This window comes from Dipodomys spectabilis, unplaced genomic scaffold (assembly GCF_019054845.1).
Source record: "Dipodomys spectabilis isolate Male_0828 unplaced genomic scaffold, ASM1905484v1 ptg000054l, whole genome shotgun sequence".
NCBI lineage: Eukaryota > Metazoa > Chordata > Mammalia > Rodentia > Heteromyidae > Dipodomys > Dipodomys spectabilis.
In genome coordinates, this window is record NW_024870731.1 from 7,678,248 (window position 1) to 7,691,063 (window position 12,816).

Below are 12,816 nucleotides of genomic sequence, written 5' to 3' on the forward strand. Positions count from 1 at the left end.
CATTCTTTGACACTGTCATTTTATGTTTCCTTCCGTTATAATTTAGGATCTTAGAGGGCTATGGATGCAGCTCAGTGATAGAGGGGCTTGTCTAGTATATGTGAAGCCTTAAATTCAACCCCTAGCATTAAAAAAAAAAAATCAGTCACTCAATAAATGTAGGGAGGAAAGAGGTGAAGTATCTGGCACTGTTTTTTGTTTTTTTGTTTTTTGGATAGTCTTGAGGCTTGAACTCAGGGCCTGCGCAATGTCCCTGAGCTTCTTTTTGCTCAAGGCTAGCACTCTACCAGTTGAGCCAAAGTGCTACTTCCAGCTTTTTCTGAGTATGTGGTACTGAATTGAACCTAGGTCTTCATGCGTGCTAGGCAAGCACTCTACCACTAAGGTACATTCCCAGTCCTACCTGCCACTTTTTAAAGTACCGTAACATCATTTTTTTTAATTCCCTATTCTGAGTTGAAGAGTGAAAGATTAAAGATTTCAGGGGCAGACAATAGAGTAGTATTTGACAGCACAGATTAATTTAAGTGAAAGCTAGGTTTTGTTAAAGCAGAAAACGGTCCTAGAGCGATAGTATACCTCTTAAGGGAAACTGAGGGCAGACAGCTTGGCCAAGCAGTCAAGTGTGTCTATCCCTGAGTCGTTGTCAGTTTTATGGAGTAGGGCTTAATGGTTGCAGTAGTGATTGTGCTAATGGTGGAATTGTCCAAGAAATGAAAATATATCTCCAAGAATGAGAATGGTTTACCTAATAAGATGCCCTCATTGAGCCAAGGAATTGAAAACAGGATTGTAATGAGATGAAGATGAGGCCTCTGGCTCATCTCTAGTCTCCTTTGCGGTTGTCTTGGGGACTGTTGGCTTCTATATCAAGAAGTAATCTCTACCATAGAACTGGCTGACAAAATGTACCTAAGTGTGGTACTGTAACAGTTCTCCTGGTTCCCTTGTGTTATTGTTATTTCCTTTTTACCTGCCTATCCTGAACAAGGAACATTTTGTCCTACTCGTTCAAAGCCTGGATATTATTACAAAATGGATAGGAGGTTTAAAATGTTCAACCCTCTTATAGCCTTCTAATTTTTTTCTTATACTGCTACTCTGTTCCCTGCCCTTCTATATAGTTCATCCTTTACTCTGCTTACTTCTAGTTATATTTTCATGGTTTTCCTACTTTTGCTTCTTTTCCACCCACTAATCCCAACTCTAATCTATATTATGATACTAACTTATCATCTAGATTGGAACCCCCAGTAATAACTATATTCCTGTTTTACCTTTATTCTTTTCCTTCTTTCATTCAGGAGAGCCTGTAGTGTGGTAGTTAGACACACAGGAACTGGAAATAATCTGCTAAGTCAGAGTTCTACTTATGCCATTGACTGTAGTGTCTCATAGTATACTTTACCCTTTATTTCAGTTCCCTCATCTAATTTTATTCTAAAGATTTTAGAATTGAGACAGGTAGTTAAAGCTGTTAATCGGGTACTATTAATTGTAACAATTAAGTAGGCTTATATTTTCAGACATTCTTTCTTGGCAAAACATAACTGTACTCAAATACTACTCTTAAGAATGTTTTAACAAAAACATGGCAATTCTTATCATATGTATCCCAATTTTCAAGAAGGGAAGAAAAAATTATGTTATATGAGAAAGCATGTTGAATCATAAAACTTAAATTGTAGAAGTGTGCTTTATGTAGTTTCTCATCTTACAATGAAAGAAACCAAGATTCTGATAGATTAAATGACTTGCCCAAAATCACATACCTAATTAATACAGGGCCAGAAATAGATTCCATGTCTCTTGATACCCAGTCCAATGCCATTTCTACAAAATGAAATTGACTTTTGGTTATCAGTGGAAAACTGCGTGTTCATATTATAGTATATGAACTCTTCCAACTTTCCATTGTACCAGCCCATCCTATTTCAACTATTTCTTTCTCTGTCTCTGGGAACATTTTTCTTCTATTCAAGCATTCTCTCTCTCTCTCTCTCTTGCTCTCTCACTCTCTCTCTCTTTCTCCATATCATTTATTTTATTTATTTCTAGTACTAAGAATTGAACCCAGGGCCTCATAAATGCTAGGCACACAGTCATTTGAGCCACACATGCAGTCCTTCTGTTTTGTATTTTGTTTCCTTTAATATATATTTTTTATTGTAAAGATACTGTACAAAGGGGTTACAGTAACATGAGTAAGGTAATGAGTACATTTCCTATTGAGCATTATTACCCCCTCCTTTGTTTTTCCCCTACCATTCCTTCCTTCCCCACCACCCCAACTCCTCCCTCCCCTCCCCAAAGTTGTAAAGTTCATTTTCAATTTAGTGTCTTGTACATTTCATTGTTACAATGAGTCAACTGTATCATTTTTTCAGTATTTTGTTATTTCCCTTCCCCTCCCCAAATTAGAAAAATGTATATACAAGATGCAGGGCACTAGAATCAAATACAGTGGAAATAGGGGTTATACTATGGGGGAAGAACATACAAAAGACACAAAAAAAAATCACATAGTACATTAAAAACAGCAGCAACAAAGATGAAACCTCTTGTGTTCCTATCTTGGGGTTCATTTCGCTTAGCATCATCTTATATGGTCATTTGTACATAGCTTTTGACCTTTTCTGCTTGTCTGGTAAGATTATCCTAGATGTATACTAGTTATTGCAAATAAGGGAAACCATGAGACCTAAGTTTTTGGGGGTCTTCACATAACAATTTTTTCTAAGTCTCTCAATTTGAAATGGTCTTGCTAACTTTGCCTGGGCTGGTCTTTAACTTGTGATCTTCCTCCCTCCACCTCCCAAGTAGCTGAGACCCAACTATAATCTTAATGGCATCTAATCCTACCCTCACAGGGACATTTGAGAACCAGTATTCCTCTCTTCTTTCCTCTGTCTTCATCCTTTTCTCTCTGCCTGTCTTTTCCTTCTTCAGCTACATATGTCAATCTAGCTAGTCATGACCTTTTTTATTTTTTTTACTGCAAGTGATAAAAATTCTACTTAAAGAGACATAATCACACAAAAGGATAACATTATCTCATGTAAACTGCCTTTAGCTTTGGCATTCAAATTATACACACCTCTCCCTTTCCCTCATGTTTTTAAACTATGCCTGATGATGATTGGCTTGATTTGTTAAATAGACTTTCTTTCTTTTTTTTTGGGGGGGGGGGCGGTGTCCGGTCGTGGGGCCTGAACTCTGGGCCTGGGCACTGTCCCTCAGCTCTTCAGCTCAAGGCTAGCGCTCTACCACTTGAGCCACAGCACCACTTCCAGCTTTTTGCTTATGTGGTGCTGAGGAATCGAACCCAGGGCCTCAGGCATGCAAGGCAAGTGCTTTACCACTGAGTCACCTTCCCAGCCCCTGTTAAATAGACTCTCTACGTAGCAGATAATCCCTAAAGTTTGTCTTCCTATTTAACACCCTCAATAGAAAAATACCATCTTCTTGTTGAATTGTAGACCTGAATTCATTCTAATTGGCTTCATTTGAGTCATGTGTTCATCCTTGATCAATCCCTATAGTCTGGGCATTGGGTCATTTTGTCCCCATGGCCTTAAAAAAGGCAGGGAACCATAAACAAAGGCTCAACAAGATCTTGTGGAATAGTGGAGGCATGCTACTTCAAAGCAAAAGGGAGGTGCTTCTACTGAAAGAGGGGAAAGCATGACAGATGGACCCAAACCAGGATTCCATGTCCTCTCTTTGCTGCTTTCTCATCAAAACTGAGAGTCCCAGATGAGCAATTTTACACTCACTTTGTTCACTTTCTTACTACCTGGGCACTGTTGTTCATTCATTCAATTGTGGGTTCCTTTCTGTCACTACTTTGAAACCACCATTTAATGACCTCCTGACTGATGAAGTCATTTAATAATTTCCAAATTTCACTTTTTGACCTCTGTATTTGAGATTTGTTACTTTCTTTTGCTTTAATCATTCTCAGACTGTCTGAGCTTTTCCTGTTGATCTTACAAATGGATTATTTTCTTTTTGCTTCTTTATTCTTTTCACTTCAAACCAACTTTTCCTAGATAATTTCATGTAAGCCCAAGTCTTCAATTACTAACTATACTCTGAGGGTTTTTGAATCTATACTTCTAATTACAAATACATCTATATAAACACCTTCTGAGATATGTTTATCAAAAGTTAACATATCAGCATCTAAACTCTATTTTCTTAATTCCTAGCTGTGCTCTCTCTCCTTTTTTTAATTACTTAGGATAAATTAGGAACTTGTTACAAATTACTTTCTAATCTACTGCACTATTTTTACTATTCCTTATGGTCTTTATTTATCTGTAGGGTAGGAAAACTATATAATGAAATTTATAGAGTTATTTTCATGTAGAAATTAAGAGGAAAATTAGTTATCTTTAAAACTATTAAAAATTAGATTTAATACAACTCTCGAACAACAATGCTTGACACAGTGTTTTGAAACTACTGCTCAAGAGCTCTGCTTAGTGACTTGACAGATAAGTTTTGTGTATGTGTGTATATATGTATATATATGTATGTGTGTATGTATACACACAATGATACTTATGATTTTAAAAGAAATTTTAATCTTTTATATGGACACATAATAGAATTTTCTGGATGGAACTATTCTACAACTTTGAATGAGGAAGCCCCTCAGACAAAAGTATTCAAAAGAAATCTTAATATATCTGGAAACCAGAATTTGACAGATGAAGATACTAGCAAATCTCCATTTTCAGAAGTTTTGAATGTGAACTTTGAATTGGGAAGTGAAGTTTGGGAAGATTTTGATGATGAAAACTTAATCGAAATTAGTAGTTTTTTAACTGATACTAAGAGGACAACAACATCAGGTAAATACATTGTCTTTTGTTTATTTTTCTAATTTGGTTCTTGGGACTAATTATCTTTGCCTTTTTATTTGTACTTACTTAGATTTAGTTTGTTAAGGTTGTAATTTCTAGCAAAACTGCAAAAGTGACCCATCATGATTTTTCCTCCTGTAGGTAGAAGTCAAGGTTATTTTATGGATATTGACATATCAGTTGAGCTTTTTTTTATTTGTTGCTCCTCTTATTAAAGACTCCATTCAAATTCAGACTGTTCATTAAATTTTCCCTCATGAAACAAACTCTTCTGCTCTCTAAGATCACACATGATCTCTAATATTTGTGAAGGGCAAAAATGTTTTTAAATGTATTCATCTACTTACAGAGAAAATAAAATAACTTCTAGTCAAAACATTGACTTTTCAGATACGAGCAAATAAGAGAAGATCCATTTCTTTGGTATTGGAAGTTGTATTTAAATCAGATACAAATGAAAAAATCATGAGACTTAGTTCTTTGAGTTGCAGACAAATTCATTTCACTAAAACACAAAATTGAAAATCTTGCTAAATGCTTGACAAGATAACAAGTGGAGATACTCTTCCCCCATAAATACTGACTGAAATCAGTCTTCAGCCTTCTCATGGAGACTCATATTCCCATCATTATGGTTTTGTTGCTTCTTAATGTATCCTACCTCAGGGAACCAGTTAGAAGTTTTAATACTGTTATCTTAGAGTATTAAGAATTACCTAAAATGCTAATCATCTTCAAGAAAATTATTACACTGTTCACAAAATTATCTGGAAAATCTCTCTGACGTGTGTCAGTAGGCAGTTTCCTGTATCGCTGGACAATAACTCCTGCCTCCGGACTGAATGGCATTGTGAACTGATAGCAGGCAGTGAATACTGGTCTTTAATTCAGTAGCCCTGTCACTGGACAGTCAATTTCAATGAACTGATTCACTTTAATAACACGCAGACCCTTGAGAATGTTGAATGCATTTCAACTTGATTGTTTGCCTGAATTAAAAAGTAAGCAAATAGTGATGATCTGAGAACCTTCAATCATAGTGACTCATAAGCTAACTTACATGTTTTATATTTATTTCTCTAGCTTTTGCCTTATTTTATACACAATTAGAAGAGTCAATTCTTCTTTTAAAAACTGCATCATATCTACAGAAGAAATCTCTAGTGGAATTTATTTTTAAAAAAGTTTTCCAGGTGGTGGTAGCTCACACCTGTAATCCTAGCTACTTAGGAGGCTGAGATCTGAGGGTTACGGTTCAAAGCCAGCCTGGGCAGGAAAGTCTGTGAGACTCTTATCTCCAATGAACCACCAGAAAACCAGAAGTGGTGCTGTGGGTCAAATGGTAGAGTGCTCACTTTGAGCTGAAATGCTCAGGGACAGTGCCCAGGCCCAGAGTTCAAGTCCATGACTGGCAAAAAAAAAAAAAAAAAAGTTTAATTCAGCTGTTCCTTCGTATTTTAGGCTTTGGAGACACCCCGAGTTCAAGTGCCAGGGAAAGTAAGCTACCCCTCCAAAAGTCAAAGAGAAAATTACAAAACACAGTGTCCAACAGGCAAGTTTTTAGAACTTTGGTTTGTAATTCTTTCAGCTTTGTATCCTCTTGAAAGACAATCAGAATATGAGACTGAATTATTAGGTGTCAGGGAATCCATAAGGTTCTAGACAACCTTTCTTAATCTTAGATGTATGTTAGATATGTTTCTGTTAAGCCACCTGCCTCAGAATCATCAGCAGATGCATATTAAAAATGTACATTTCTGGGGCCCTCCTACTAAATCATGGTCTTTTGGAACTCAGGAATTTTTATATTTTTTTATAATTTTTTATTTTATTTTTTTATTTTTTTTTGGTCAGTCATGGTGCTTGAACTCTGGGCCTGGGCACTGTCCCTCAGCTCTTCAGATCAAGGCCAGCTCTCTACCATTTGAGCCACAGTGCCTTGCTTATGTGGTACTGAGGAATTGAACCCAGGGCCTCATGCATGCAAGGCAAGCATCTACCATTGAGCCACCTTCCCAGCCCCAGAATTTTTATATTTTTTAAGAAAAGTAAAACAGGAGTGAACAGGGGTTCTATGTATAAAGAAACAGCTGTAAAAGAATAAGACTTTTGAGACATTTCATGCTCAAGGATCAGTGTTACCATAGGAATTACTATAGTATTAAGGATGAGATTGCCATAGTCTGATTGTGAAGGAACATTGAATGTCCTGATTAGATGAGTCTATAAGTCAAGGGTCACAAATTCAAGTGCCTTCATAATTTGGTGGGTTAGGCTACCTGTAGTTAAGTAGTTAAGTATAAGACTCAATGTGTGTGTTTGTGTGTGTGTGTGTGTGTGTGTGTGTGAGAGAGAGAGAGAGAGAGAGAGAGCTGTAGGGTTTGAAAACAGGGCCTGAGCTCTTTTGCTCAAGGCTAGCACTCTGCCACTTGAGCCTCAGCTCCATTTATGGTTTTCTGGTGATTAATTAGAGATAAGAATCTCACAGACTTTCCTGCCAAGGCTGACTTTGAACCACAATTCTCAGCTCTCAGCCTCCTGATTAGCTAGAATTACAGATATGAGCCACCACCACCCAGCAAGACTGAATTTTAAGAAGAATTATTCTAGGATTATTTCTATACTCCCTTAAAAACTGGTACTCTTATGTAATTTGGAATATGTAAATTCGTCTTGAAAAGGAAATATACTAAGTTTTCCATGAGTGTAAAATATAGATCAATTTTTAATAATAGGATAACATGGATCATCAATTTTTATAAGTATGATCAATTTTACATTCCTCAAATATACACTGTTAATGTAAATTAAAATGTTACTACAATGTTTTACAAATAATTAATTTAAAATTTTAGTTTTGTTTCATCATATGAGAAGCCATATACTTGTTTATCAAACCATGCTATGTCTGACTTGGGTCCATCCTCCATGATGCAATTGCCAGAACAGGCCGGAAATACAAATACTGTAAGCAGAAGAACCCCCCTGTTTCTTTTGGGGTTGGGGGGGGAGGTTGTGTGAATACTTAAACTTTCAATGACTGTTATTTTTTACACCAAATACAGGTTTCCCCTCATGACAGAAAACAAGGCCTGTCACCGGTGTTCGAGAGGCTGTGCTTTACTCAGTCCAAAGAAATACCAAATTCTACTAATGTTAAGAAAGTCGACTTCTTGATACAAAATAGTGAATCTAAAAAGGGAACGGATTTCAGGTTAGAACTCTTAAGTACATTTCAAGAGTATACCAATAAAAACCTTTTATGGGCAAATTCAGTATTTTTTCTTTGATTCATTTTAAAAATCAGAGCCTTTTATTTATTAAGCCAAACCTTTTGTTTATTAAAAACATTGAAATTTTACAGTTTTAGAGCTTGAGGTTCTTGAGATACTTTACAGCTTCAAATATCTCAATTTTTGAAAACCTGTATGTTTGATGCTAACAATTACAGAAGATATATATTGAGTTGATAAAGTAGTTTTTACTGATTCAATGTAGTATATTGATCATTTAAGTGTAGAATCATTTGAGAAACACAAATGAGACAAGCTAATTTTTCAAAATTTAAAGTTGTATTTTAGCCATCTAATTATTTTACAACTTGACAGGGCCAGTGACAAAGTTAGGATAAATCTGATCAATTCCTCCACTACTGGCCATTTTTGGAAGAACTGCAGCTTCTCTCATGGAAGAATCAGATTCAAGGCCTGTCCGTACTTTTATTAAGTAACATTATTTTGCAGTATATTTAAATAAATAACTAGGAAATTTGGCTCTTCTACAGTTTCCAAAGTCCAGTATTTTTTTTACCCACAGACAGGTTATACAGGCTAAGGTTCAGAAACAACCTCAGAACAATCTTCAAGTTAATATGTTGTATTCATATTACACTGTATTCTGTATTCTAAAATAAATTGTTTTACAAAAGGTTAATTTTACACTTGATCTTTCCCCCTTAGTTATTATCATCCTGTCGAAGCAGCTGGAGAAATGAAGAGTTTTCTGGGAATATTTGATGGCATTTTGTAACAACAACAAAATCTTATTAAAAGAAAATATGGAGACCCCTAACCTCAAACTATGCTTTTCATTTTAAAAAATCATAATTGTTAACGCTTTATCTCTTGATCAGTTTTGTTGACTTTTTTTCAGCACAGTTGAGGGGCTGATTGATTTTCTCATTCAATTGTAACTTTTTGAAAAGTACTTTCTTTTTTCTCAAAATGTGGCTTTTTTTCTAATGAGCTTAAAATTGATTTACACTTAGAAATAATTGTTTCATTCTTTATTTGATTTTGACAGGACCTAATTTGAATTGTCATTTTTTTATGTTCTTAAAGTATTCTGTGAAAGCAAAATAATGCTGTTAGTAAATCTGTTATTTAGATTGTTTGTTACATGGTGTTCATGTATTTTGTTATTGACTGCTTTAGTTTTTAAAAATCTAGTCATTCTTCGAACCTTGTTATCTTGGTTTTGAGCAATAATAAACTATTAGTATAGTTACTATCATTTAGCTTTTAATGGTATAAAATAAAAACCTTGTTATGCTGACTTTAACAGAAAGACATACTATTTTTCAATAAATTAAATCTCAAACTTATTGATGGGCATTCTAAGCAAAGCTTATTTCTAATTTATTTTTTATGTATATACCATATGAAGTTGAAGCCCATCTAAGAAATTTTAGAATTTTTTAAGCATTAGCCTTAGAAGATAAGTAAAAAAGAAAAGAAACTTTCAGGTGAGATTTTTTATTGTTTTGGTTAGTAAATATTTATGAGCATATGTATTAATTTAGATCAAAAGCATGAGGTTCGGTGGCTCACATCTAATATTACATACTCAAGATGCTGAGATTGAGAAGATCACAGTTTTATGCCAGCCAGACATTTTGTTCATAAGACCCCATATCAGTTAATACCTAGGTATGATGGTTCATGTATTCTCATGAATCATGGTAGCTTGTAGTGTAAATAGGAAAACTGCTGTCCAGACTGGCCCACATGAAAAAATGAGACACTATCTCAAATACAAGGTCAAAAGGGGTGGAGGTATGGCTCAAGGAGTAAAAGTACCTACTTAGCAAACATAAAGTCCTGAGTTCAAACCCACTATCATGAAAACAGGATAAAACTTAAAATCAACTAAGAGGTTTTGTTGAAAAATAATGGCAGCCAGTTATTTATTTGTTTTAGATCTCTTTAAAATTGGTATGTTTCAGATCTGAGTCAATCATCCTGAAACCTTTATATGTTATTAAACCCCATTAAAATGAAAATTTGAAGCTGGGAGACAGTGGCCTGTGCCTAGCTACTCAGCAAGCTGAGAGCTGAGGAACTCACATGGTAGAGCACCAACCTTGAGGGGAAAAAAACAAAAGTTAAGAGCACCTGAGACCCGAGTTCAAACTCTGCAACCAACACAAAAATAAAATGAAAAATCAATGCAATTACAGTGTTTATTTTGTGTACATAGACTTTGAAACTAAAGAAATAGAAATTCAATTCAACTTGACTTACTGTAATCTCCTAAGTGCAAAGTTCTGTACTCATTACTGTGGAGAATGAGAACACTTTTTGTTTTGCGACATTTAATATTTTGGTAGAGATATTGTAGCTTCATTTATAGATCACTATACCTAAGTGAATATCTCAATAAAGCAAGTCAGCTTTTCTGTTTCCTAATGAATATAAAAATTATATTCAGGGTTTGCTGCAGCCTATCATTTATGCAATAACGTCACAAACAATGTACATACTTAAAAAGACTTAAAAAGTGTGTGTGTGTGTGTGTGTGTGTGTGTGTGTGTGCTTGAACTCAGGGCTTAGGCAATGTCTCTGAGTTTTCTGCTCAAGGTTAGTGTTTACACCACTTGAGCCACAGCTCAAATGGAGATAAAAGTCTCACGGGCTTTCCTGCCTGGGCTGACTCTGAATGTGATCCGCAGATCTCTGCCTCCTGAGTCACTAGGGCTATAGCTGTGAGCCACCGGGGCCTGGCTTTCACTGAAATAGAATCTTTGGGAGGTTTCTCAGTTTATTCATGACAACCGTCAGGAGTTCTTTGAGACAGTGCCATGGCTCTTGGCCCATTGGAGAAGGGAGTCCCCTGACTCACCCCCCTGCGATGGCCCCACAGAGTGCATAGGTCCAGAGCTGGCCTCAGCCCTGGTCCGCCTTGGCCTCCTTCGCCCGGATGGACGCGTGCTCCTTCTCAGGGACGGTGGAGGGGAGGGGGGGGGGGCTGGCGGAGCGTTTCCACAGCACGTCCCAGAGTTCCCGGAACTCACTGAAATACTGAACAATTCTGAACTGTCAGACAACCCCTGGGTGTGCTCCTTGTAGGGTTGAACCTTCATATACATCACGTGACTTTGCAAGGCACAGGATGGTGGAGCGTGATCAAACAAGCCAGCCCGTAATCATAAAATGCCGTCGTCCCTGCCGCTCGTGGCGTCACCGCATGGCGGGGTTTAAAAAATACGTATCCAATTCCGCATCACAGAGTTTCTGCCAAATTGCAGGAGTTTGCGGTAAGTATATATTTATGATTTTAATTATTTTCGCCTAAAAATTTACAACTACAAAAATGCTAGCTTCAACATGTTAAGAGAATATTAAATCGAAATAAAATACAGCATGTGTCTCCTCAGTGATGACTACGGTACTGTACACAGTGGACCTGCAGTCTGCCACTACCGCTTGCGCAAGTTTGCCAACGTGAGATTGTACACGGCACACGATTGGCTGATGGAATGGAAGGCAACCAACCACAGCGCAGTGTTCGTATCCTGGGCGCTGATTGGCTCAGTGACCCTAGCATTGGTCCGTTTGCTCTCCCAGGCTCTGCCCATAGGTTCAGGCCTCTCCTTGTCCGCTGCATGTCCGCTGCACGCCCGCCGCACGCCCGCTGCAGTCCACTGCACACCTGCGTCTCATGGCTGTGAATAGTATTCTCCGCGGCGTTGTACACTTTGGAATATATTTCAACCACCCCAACGTTCTGCGCCTGCTGAGGCTCCGGGCAGTGAACCTGGGTCCGGGGAAGATGCTTACCCTCAGAGAGAGGGCGGAGCTTCTCCACGTGTCAAGGGCGGCTGCAGGCCGCCATTGCGGGCCGCGCACTTCTCCTGTTCGCTGCATGAAGCAAGATGAGAAGGATGAGGAGCGCGTGGGGTCTACCGCGGCGGTGACTCCAGCAAGAGGAGGGTGGTCACTTCCCGCAGCGAGTCCCTGTGAGGGCGGAGACCGCATCGGGCCTAAACACAGACGACTGCAGACAGAGGAACGGCTCGCCGGATGCCGACCCCGTCCGGACGAAAGCCAAGAAACTTCAGGATAGCTCTACGGGAAGACGGTCGTTCATGCCGGTGACGAGGATGAAGAGGAGGAGGACGGCGCAGAAGCAGACCGTCCAGTGCTTCTCCCCCAGACCGACCCCGCTCAGTGGCAGCAAGCGCTGGCTTGACACATTTCAAAGGTGCTCTGCCCTTGAGCATGGAGAAGCCTCTGCTTTTAACATAGAGGAGACCAAGTCAGCAAGAGAGAAGAGGATGAGGAACAAGACGAGCTACAGGTTGGAGAGGAGGAGGAGGTTGGCCTAACACTGGATCGTCCTGCAACCATGGTCAGAATGGCCAAAGAACGTCAGCGAGTGGCTGACGAATGGGACCCCTGATGCCTCATTCATTGCATTTTGTAAATACAATTGAGAGTGGCATTTCAGTTCATAAAAACCTCACTTAGAAGCAGCTCTATGTCACAGCCTGACCCCAGGCCTTCTGACTGAGAATCTGCATTTTAACAAGATTCCCAGCTGATTATGTGCACATTAAAATATGAGAAGCACTTGTACACAGTAGAAAATAAAGAAATGATACTGAAATTTTAAGAGATCCATTTCAGAAGACAAGTATAAGAGTGATGATGATTACATGGTTTTC

The 12,816-nt window shown here is 38.1% G+C and overlaps 1 protein-coding gene across 1 annotated transcript in view; it reads left to right on the forward strand.

Moving 5' to 3' along the window:
* Positions 1-8,974, forward strand: part of LOC122107911 (probable ATP-dependent DNA helicase HFM1) — a 46,674-nt gene extending 37,700 nt beyond the window's left edge. Inside the window, 5 exon segments of the mRNA XM_042679779.1 lie at positions 4,614-4,859; positions 6,333-6,423; positions 7,727-7,838; positions 7,937-8,085; positions 8,831-8,974. Of these exon segments, the coding sequence (XP_042535713.1) occupies positions 4,614-4,859; positions 6,333-6,423; positions 7,727-7,838; positions 7,937-8,085; positions 8,831-8,900 (668 nt within the window). The 3' untranslated portion in view covers positions 8,901-8,974.
* Positions 8,975-12,816: the final 3,842 nt, after the last annotated feature.